The sequence below is a fragment of the Cucurbita maxima genome, unplaced genomic scaffold, assembly GCF_002738345.1.
Source record: "Cucurbita maxima cultivar Rimu unplaced genomic scaffold, Cmax_1.0 Cma_Scf00020, whole genome shotgun sequence".
In the NCBI taxonomy this organism is placed as follows: domain Eukaryota; kingdom Viridiplantae; phylum Streptophyta; class Magnoliopsida; order Cucurbitales; family Cucurbitaceae; genus Cucurbita; species Cucurbita maxima.
In genome coordinates, this window is record NW_019272036.1 from 2553032 (window position 1) to 2562854 (window position 9823).

The 9823-nt window shown below is 37.1% G+C and overlaps 2 protein-coding genes across 4 annotated transcripts; both read left to right on the top strand.

The window, feature by feature from the left end:
- Window positions 1-611: 611 nt before the first annotated feature.
- On the top strand, window positions 612-5071 carry LOC111494390. 2 transcript variants are annotated; one of them, XM_023144323.1, is made up of 9 exons: window positions 612-1168; window positions 1209-1293; window positions 1539-1630; window positions 1714-2384; window positions 2581-2689; window positions 2786-2970; window positions 3067-3561; window positions 4380-4478; window positions 4600-5071. In XM_023144323.1, exons 1-9 carry the CDS (start codon window positions 706-708, stop codon window positions 4666-4668), a joined length of 2268 nt encoding a protein of 755 aa, XP_023000091.1. In that variant the 5' UTR covers window positions 612-705; the 3' UTR covers window positions 4669-5071. The 2 variants fall into 2 exon arrangements, with proteins under 2 accessions (XP_023000091.1, XP_023000090.1); XM_023144322.1 differs by having other exon boundaries at window positions 2786-3561.
- Window positions 5072-6284: 1213 nt separating this feature from the next.
- On the top strand, window positions 6285-8495 carry LOC111494391 (protein GRAVITROPIC IN THE LIGHT 1). Of its 2 annotated transcripts, none has more exons than XM_023144325.1 (2): window positions 6285-8044; window positions 8102-8495. In XM_023144325.1, the coding sequence occupies exon 1, from the start codon at window positions 6495-6497 to the stop codon at window positions 8028-8030; it is 1536 nt and encodes a 511-aa protein (XP_023000093.1). In that variant the 5' UTR covers window positions 6285-6494; the 3' UTR covers window positions 8031-8044; window positions 8102-8495. The 2 variants fall into 2 exon arrangements, with proteins under 2 accessions (XP_023000093.1, XP_023000092.1); XM_023144324.1 differs by having other exon boundaries at window positions 6285-8029; window positions 8087-8495.
- Window positions 8496-9823: the final 1328 nt, after the last annotated feature.

Below are 9823 nucleotides of genomic sequence, written 5' to 3' on the forward strand. Positions count from 1 at the left end.
ATTTTTTCGTCAGAGACCTACTTGAAAAAGTCGAAGATTATCAAACAAGTGAATTTAGTAGCCAAAGAGAGAATTTGATGGGTGTGTTGGATGATGAAAGTCCCACATCGGCTAATTTAGGGAATGATCATAGGTTTATAAGTGAGGAATACTAACTCCATTGGTATGAGGCCTTTTGGGGAAGCCCAAAGCAAAGCCATGAGAGCTTATGTTCAAAGTGGACAATATCATACCATTGTGGAGAGTCGTGTTCGTCTAACAGGGTGGACCATATCCAAAGCAATACACCACTCCACTAAAAGGATTCTCAAAGACTAAACGATCATCAAATTTGACAATCAAATACCAAAATTTTGGCATTGTAAATGGTTTATTGTGATTTTAATAAGTCACCACGAGGGGGAAGTGTATGAAATTAGGTTGCAGTAATAAGATAAATTTAAATATATTATTGATTAACATTATTTTAATTAAATTTTGTATTAACATATTAGATAAATGCATTTCAGTGCTGAAATTGGGCTTGCGTTTCCTCATGGGCCGGCCCATTTAAATTTCCCGCCATTAACACAATTCTAAGCGGTTTCCCCTAGGCTTCCCGCCATCTCCTCTTCTTCCCGCTCTCACTCTTGCCCTCCTTTCCTCTCCAATTGACTATCATCGCCATAGATACGAAGTTTCCCATTGGAATCAAAGCGTGCTGCTATGGCTTCCAAACGCTCCTCCATTGTTCATCAACCTCAATCTCTACAAGCTGGCTTCCTCCACTTGCCCCGCAAAAAACCTAAGAGGCTGCCGCCCTCGGATGAACTTGCCTCCGTAGTTGGGGACAAGATTTCGTATTATGCTGCGAAGGATCTGCGTATCAAGCGAGTTTTCTCTCCCAATTTAGATAATCGCTCTTCCGTGCCATCGGAAGGGCAGATTAGCGACGAAGAAGCGCCGATCACCGCCAATGGAACTTGTCCAAATGGAGATAGTGGAGTCGGTAAAATCTCCATAACTGCAGAGGTGCGGAATGAGAATTTTTGCAATTCTAGTGGGTATGTTGAATTGGGCGACGAGGATCGGAGATGTAACGGAAAGAATGTGGAACTGGTGCATTCTACACCTCCTGATGCGGAGGTTCTGGCTGGGGGTCTTGTGGCGGCTTCTTCAAATGGATGTCCTGGCTGGGGGTCTTGTGGCGGCTTCTTCAAATGTTTGTACTCGCTCAAGTCATGGAAGCGTTTTAGGGGATATTTGTGCGAAAGCTGACTGTAGAATTGACTCTGTTACTAGAACCGGATCGGTAAGTATCTTGATTAAGTTGAATTCTCCCTCCATTGGTTTTATTTTTACTATTATTGCTATTATTATTTTGCATTGATTTCTTACGAATGCTGTTCTGTTGGCTCAATCAATAGATCTCATGGGATTATGTCATTAGTGAATGTTTGAAGAAATTAGAACTGCTAATACTCATGGCCTCTTCGCACACTTATAGGTATTCTCTTGTTTATTTTGGTCTAATATGGGTCTTGAAATGATGAATTAGGGCTCAAACCATGTTCTAAACGGAAGTTATTCAAGGCACCTGGTTCCATTGCCTACAAAAGATTGCTGCCCTTTTTGCTGGATGGCGATAATTGTAACTTCTGTTCCCGCTATGTTATTTACTATTTATCCAGGTTTATTTCGCACTAACTTATTTTAATTGCCAATATGCTACAGACATCCTACAAGGTGATTTGTGCTCAAAACGTGAAAACAATTTGGAGAAGAAAGAAAATATTGAATCTAATCGGTGTAATCGTGCCAATGAGTCATCTTTTGTTGATTCAGATACTAGTGTTAAGTATGCAATTTTGGCACACGGCATATCATGTAACACTATGAAGCTAAATTTAACGCCTCCAGATAATGGGGATACTAAAAATTTTCATAATGGCAGTGATTCAAGGAATGACCCGACTTTAGTCAAAGAGAATTCTGGTTTGAAAAGGGATGTAGTTTCTGTCTCTTCTCTTGACAAAAGGCTGACAGAGAATGGTTCTCAACAATCCAAAACCTTCGGAATTGAGAGGCTCGATGGAGGAGATCCCTTTACATCTTCAAATCTTTCCTCAGAAGTAGACAACTTTAAGTCCCATGTTTCGGAGAAGTTATGTAACAATGTTTCTGCGGATATCAAATCAGAAAATCATTCCAAGGAAGAAATCAAGATATCATCATTGGATTCTGACATTGCTTGTAACCTAGTGAAGGAAGAAAGGAAGAATGAAAAAGTGTTGTGCACTCGAGGTACAGATCAAAATCTTGGTAGTTCCACTGTTGGTGAAAATGATTGCAACATTGCTACAGAGAGTGACAAGAAATATGGTCCCTGTGTTAGAAACAAAGTGGTGAGATTCATGAAATGGTTTTACTTATATCCTTTTCTGCTACCTCCTTTAAACATTCTGCATGATTGCTTTTGGTGGGTGCCATAATTTGGAAATGAATGTTTTGCAGCCTTGGGGAATGGCATCCAACTTGATCATCAAACTATTGTTGTTGTGTGTGAGTGTATTACTACTAATATAATTAACTACTTATCAGATTCGCAATCCACTTGTACAATTGAAGTCGAAATACAGCCAAGTTTTGGTTAGCTATCGTAGGATGCTTCCATTCCTTGAGGATCTTTTTAAAGATAACCCAGAAAACTGTATGCATCCACTCCCCCAGGATAATCTTCATTCCATATAGTTGTGCTTGTTGATTCTGTTAAAGACTGATTTTTATCAATATTTTATATTCTCAGGTGCTTCGGTAAACATTGACTCTCCAAGACCGGAGAAAGAATTGCCAACTATGAATTTGCAATCACCGAGTTCAAATTCTCACAATTCCCGGGATAAATCAGAAAGCTTAGCATCTTGCAACATGCCATGCAATGGAAATTTAGATACTCCCTCAATGCCTGGGTTGAATACTATGAACGAAATGGTTTGTGAAACAGAAAAAGTTTTATTGCATAATGGACTCATTGATGAACTTCTTTCATCACCAAAATTACAGATGCATCACTTTCATTCTGAACAGGAGATGTTGGATAAATGTATGTTGAAAGTGGACCCTCAATTGCATGATCAAGCAGTCTTATCATTGTATGCTGCTGCTAGTTATGATCCTCTAACTGGAGAAGGATCTAGAATGGTCTCTCAACAATCACCAATCACTTCAGAAGGCTGCACAAATTTGACAGATAATGTTTCTGATGCCGCTAAACTTTCTGAGAGAAACAGCTTAGAACCTAATTCTTTATGCGTAGAAGGATGTGTTCTACCAGAAAGTCGCATTAATGTTGGAAAGGGAATTCCTAAGCAAAACCCACGAGGATGCAGAGGAATCTGCAATTGTTTGAACTGTTCCTCTTTTCGTCTCCATGCTGAAAGAGCATTTGAATTTTCTAGAAATCAGCTGCAAGATGCTGAAGTAGTTGCTTCAGACTTGATGAAAGAATTGTCGTTTATCCGTGATGTGCTGGAAAAATGTTCTAATGGTGCATACGGTGATGCTGGATATTATTCAAATAAGGTAAGTGCTTAAATTAGTTATTGTGCTTTCCTAAGCTTTTGCTTTGAAATTTTCCTTGCTATGAGCTATTGCTGTATTTTTGTCTTACATTTTAATTGATTGGCACTCATTTTATTTAAAAACTTCAGTATTTCATGAGCAATAATGCACTACTGTAATAGTATACACGTTACACCGGTAAATATCGTCTTAAGAGAGTAATTGATTCTAATAACAGGTAAGAAGTAATTACTTTATTTAATTTCTAATTTTTATATTTATTATGGCAACGCTGATGTGATCTCACAAACCCGATTTAGTAGAATAAATTACTCACTTATGGAGTAATTTTAGGAGAATTGTTAGTAGATTTAATAGAACAAGTTACTAACTTATGGAGCCATTGACAAGTAGATTGTGGACCGAGTTTTGTGTTTGTGTACTAAGTTTTATGCTTTAATTAGGAAGATTGTTTGTGGTTTAACTCAAGTAGAAAGTTTAGGAAGCTAATCAATGCTTTCTCTGCTCTAAATACTTATGATGTATGTTCTTTTCACAATAACAACAATGGAGAGAATTGATACTAAACGTTGGATTGTCCCACGATCAAAAGATCTCTCTCCTCAAGTTTTTCCTTTGCTTTTTTTACTTGATTCGACATATTTTGATCGTGGGATAAATCCCAACACTGGAGGCCTGCAGAGTTCTCTATTTTTATTTTTTTCTTATGAAAGAACTTCTACCTACTCAGCCAGACTTTTATGTCACTCTTTCAAGCTTTTGCTTGCATACTCGTGTAATAACCTTGACCATGAAATATCAGAGCTCTATTTCTACAGGTGAAAGAAGCTTGTAGGAAGGCATCTGAAGCAGAGTTAGTTGCAAAAGACCGCCTTCAACAAATGAACTGCAAACTTGACATTCACAGCAGAATCATGGTACACTCTCCATATATTAGCAATATTTGTTCCTTCCATTTAAAATTAATGTTCTCTCTTCAACGTCAAGCCTTTGAAGATTAAGTTTGCTTAGTCATTGAAAGTTCATTGTCTTTGACAGTGCCCCCAACGACCAAATGTTAGATTTTCTAGTGAAATTAAGAAAAGAGAGATTGAAGGTGGCAAATAGAGCAACGTGATTGAAGACTTGGAATCTGAATAGTGTGACAAAAGTTACAGCCTTCACTCTTTGTGCATATGTGAGGCTAGGATTGCATGAATGAATTGGATTGTCTTTCTTTCCATGTGAAAGGCATTTGCATCACAGAGTGAAAGGATTGCTTCTTGACGATGAAGGAAGAAAAGGTTTCATTCTGGTTGACCTCTAAATATGTGGAAAGTTTCATAATCATTTTAGACACCTAAAATTGAAGGTGTCAATACCTTTTCTTTTTCTTTAAAAGAAGGATCTTATCATAACAGTAGTAGAGTGGATTATGTATACTGTAGATTATTGGTGGGTTGGTAAGGGTGTATATTAACTTCATTGATGTGATCTTGAGTTGAAATTAAGAGGGAGTGATTTAGTCATACTATCTGCCATTGTTTATTAGGGGAAGGTACGTAGTTGAATATTAGCCAAGTTTTGAAGTAGTTTTCAAAATCACTTCTGTATTTTATTGAATTAGTAATTGTAAGTGCGTGGAGTAGGCGGTACAATGCCTCAATATCCCTAGCCAACCGTCGTAAAGATGAAGATTTGGTTGAGATTTAGGTGGACAGTGGACCCTGGTTCCCAAAATTCAGAAATATTAAAAGTAGTGAAAATGTTAGTACCTATCAACTGTTGTCAGTAGAAATGCCTAGGTCCATATTTTATGAAATGGTATGTCCATTTAATTGGTTGGGTGGGGTTCTATGGAGATTGACACCGAACATGATGGAGAACAATAGAAGGATCGGGGAGAAATTTCTCTCTATTAGCTATAAATAGAATTATGGACGAGGATTATACTCTCTGAGTGTAGTTAAGTTTTTACGATTCTTAAAGTAGGCCACTAAAAAAATCCAAAGGCCACATTTTGTAAGTGTTGCATGGAACAAGGCCAATGTTTGGTGGGTCTAATGCATAATTGGCAATGATTCTTTCTTTTTTGCCCTTTTTCTATTAGCGTGGGCAGTCAGTTTGTTTGGAGGTGGGAAAGGGAAATAAGGTTGGAGAGGGTTTTACTTACACTTGTCTGCATAAAAGATTGCAACTTCCACTTTAAAGCTGCCTCTTTGGCCATCCCATATAATGGTTGGTCATCATCAACCTGCCCTGCTTCAAACCAACCAAACTTTTTCCCTACAAAACATCTCACTCAATCATATATAATAGTGGAAACTACCCAAAAACACATCACTATGTCTTATTAGGGAGAAGAAGATTAGGTAAGCTCTCATTTTCCTTCACAATAACAAATAAAACAATCATTTGTGAAGTCTTAAGAGTAAACCTGTTTCCTTTTCTTTTTCTTGTGTTCGCAGGCTACTAATCGAGGAGGAAGAGTTAAAGAGTGGGTCATTCCAAAGCTTCAGCCTGTACTTATATTCGAGTCTTTTATATTTGTATCCCAAACTATTTGACCTATGTGAACTAACACCCGTCTTATAATTGGATATTTAAAAATAATAATATTAAAATATATATATATTTATATATATATATATATATATTTATATATATATATATATATTTATAGCTGTAATGTTAGCTCCATCTCATTACCGTTGCAAATAAAATAAAAAGAAAAAAGAAAAAGAAAAAGGGAAGAACAAAACTGAGTGGAAATTAAGCCCCACTCTCTCTCTCTCTCTCTCGCTCGATAAACCCTCCACACTCATACCTTGCTTCGAAGTTATTCAACGCATACCATTCTCCATTTCTCAAATTCTTCTCAATTCCTTCTTTTTCTTTTCATTTTCTTCCACTGAAATTCCTTCCACTTCTTCCCTGATCTCCAGTTTCCAGTTATGCCCGACATGGACGGTTCCTCCAACTACAAGTCCCCTCAGATCTCTGAGATGTTTCAGAAATTCGCCCTCGCTTTCAAGACGAAAACCTTCGAATTCTTTGCCGATGACGACGCTGCTGATGAACCTGATGGCTTTTCGCTCTTGGACTCTGCTGAGGAGGTTATTACTGACCAGAAAGTCGTCGTCATTAAACCCGATTCCGCCTTCGATTTGTTTCCCTCTTTGCCGTCTGCGGTTATTAAGCCTTTGGCGCCTCCCAATCTGAAGAAATTGGACCCGGTTCCGGATTATTTGAGGACTTTGAATCAGGCGGAGAGTAAAGTTGAGGGAGGAGGAACGGAAATGAGGCGAAATGGAATTGATAATACGGAGATGATTCAGACTTTGGTTTCGTCCATTTTCGCTACGATTTCTTCGTTTGAAGCTTCGTATATCCAATTGCAGACTGCTCATGTTCCGTTTGTTGAAGAGAAAGTGACGGCCGCTGATAGGGTATTGGTCTCGCACCTGCAGCAGCTCTCTGATTTCAAACGTTTTTATAAAGATTATCGTAGAAATCCTGATGAAAGTACTTCGATTCCGGTTGGTTCTTGTTTGGAGGCGCAGGTGCAAGAGAATCAAAGTAAGCTTCGAACGCTTGGCACCGTCTCGGACCGGGCTCAGTCTGAGATTGATCGGAAGGATTCGGAGGTATTAGCCCTCAGAAAAAAGCTGGGAGAATTGCAGAAGTCTAATTCGAGGTTATTGAAGAAGTTATCTGTTAATTTGAATGCGCCTTCTGATGTTTTAATGTCTGTTAGAGTATTCGATTCTATATTACACGATGCTTGTAGAGCAACGTATAATTTTACCAAAGTTTTGATGGAATTGATGAAAAAAGCTTCGTGGGATATGGATTTAGCTGCTAATTCAGTTCACCGAGAGATTGGATATGTGAAGAAAGCGCATAATCGGTATGCATTCTTATCATATGTTTGTTTAGGGATGTTTCGAAGTTTTGATTCAGAAATTTTTGGTGTGGGTGAGACTGAGAGTTTCTGTAAGGAACAATCTCAGAATTTGGACAGAAATAGCATTTCTCTTAAGCAATTACTCGAGCATGTTTCAAGCAATCCAATGGAACTTCTAAGTGTAAATCCTCAATGTGCGTTTTCAAAATTTTGTGAGAGAAAATATCAAGAACTTATCCATCCTACTATGGAGTCATCAATTTTCAGTAATTTGGATAGGAAAGAAGACATTCTGAAGTCGTGGCGGTCGGTCAGCGTGTTCTATAAGTCGTTTATTAAAATGGCTAGCTCAGTGTGGATGTTGCATAAGCTGGCTTTCTCTTTCGATCCCATTGTGGAAGTATTTCAAGTTGAAAGGGGTGCAGAGTTCTCAATGGTATACATGGAAGATGTTACAAGAAGATACATTCCACCTTTTAAATCCAGGGCGAAAGTCGGGTTTACTGTCGTTCCTGGTTTTAAAATCGGGCGAACAGTAATCCAGTCTCAGGTGTATCTTGAGGAAGCTCTTGGTAAAGGTTGAAAAAAAAAAAAAAAAAAAAAAAAAAAAAAAAAAAAAAAAAAAAAAAAAAAAAAAAAAAAAAAAAAAAAAAAGCTAGTGATGGGATGTTTAATGAGGAAAATGACTCCTCCCCTTTCATGTTATGATTCCAAATTCCACAGCCATTCAGAATTCATGAACTTAAAAGATGCCTTGTTGTGGCGTTCTTGAAGCAAGAAAGCTGAATGAACTATGCACCACCTGAGAGCGTTCATCACTGCTGGACACAGATAAACTGCAACCTCAGCAGCCACACGTTGTAAATCTTTCTATCTTCCTCTCTTTTTTCCCTTACTGTGAGTATTGTGCAGGGTCAATTTTATAGATCTTTTTTCTCCTTTCCAGTTTATCACTCACTAATATACATAACCAAATTGTGTATCCAGATCAACTGATTACATTCATCATATTATTAATGATTAATATTCTGTTTCCTTCAGTTTTTCATATTGAAGTCCTTCTGAGAGATACCCTATTGCTGTCATGGGCCATGCATAAATTAGCAGCAGAATTAAGCATATTTACTTTAGGAATAGAATCTTATTTGTTGAAATTTGTTAGTTAATGCTAATATTCAGCTAATTCCAGATCTTGTGCAATCTGAAAAACTGACGCTAACAACTTCATCTTCCATTATTTTATAGTTCAACCACTAGATATTGTCTGGTATTGGTTCAAAAACTGCTTTTTAAAACAAAATTTTTGTTCTTTAGTACAGAAAGTAGGTTTAGATGGTGACTTCTTGAAAGTCTATCTTTGGTTGAGTTGTTCTCAAATTAACCCTGGACTTGAGAACAACCCTGATGTGTTTGTAGAACCAACCGTCAGCGTTGTTTTACGAAGCAGTTTTAAGAATACTTCCATAGAAAATGTACCCAAATAGCACCTTGACCTTGCTTTTACTCATAGCTACTTTGGGTTATTTCTTAACTGTTCAAAACTTCAACCAGAAGCCCCAATTTTAGGTTTCCTACGATTTTCTAGCTGGGTTGGCTTTGCAACTTTCTTAGTTGTTTTTTGCCCGAAGATACCAGGTTGTTTCTGCGAGGTTAAGTTATAAGTTAGGTTCTTGAACTTCGATGATCATATCGATTGACATAATCTTTTTGCAGTAAGTCAGTTGTTCCTTCATTGCTTGTCTGCTATTGTTTCTTCAGTATTATAGATTGGCTTTCTCCATTGGGTAGGTGGAATTGTAGTTCTGTTAGTTTATGTTGGATTATGATATTTATGAGTGCTTTGTTTTTTGTTTAGCCCCCAATGTTTGGACTAAATATATGACTTTTGTATTCAAATCATGAGGCTCCTTTTTGTAATGTTCATGTGTTTTTTCTTTGTTTTGTTCTTTTGGCTCCTTCTGAATTGGACTTTCCTTCCTTTTTTTTTCATTCATTCATTCATTCATTCGTTTCTAAACAAGTTTGTTCTCGAAAACAAAATAACATCCATTGTTTAGAAAGTTTCTATTTAGTTCTTTATGAATTAGAGTCGTATAAACTTACACGACGACGTAATAGAAATTTAGCTTTGAAGGATGAATTCGAGTTTTGAGTATCTTAGCTGATGTTTTTCTTATATAAATTTTCATCAGTTCACTATGTATTATATCAGGTAAGTTCGTAGCTACCAATTTCAATATGATTACAGTAGAAGAACATAAACTGAAAACTGGTTTTTAAATTTTTTGGTCATATCTAAACAGATTCAGAAGATTTCCTTTCTCAAATCTCAGACAGTGAGAAATTAGCTTTTTCTTTTTTTTTTTTTTTTTTTTT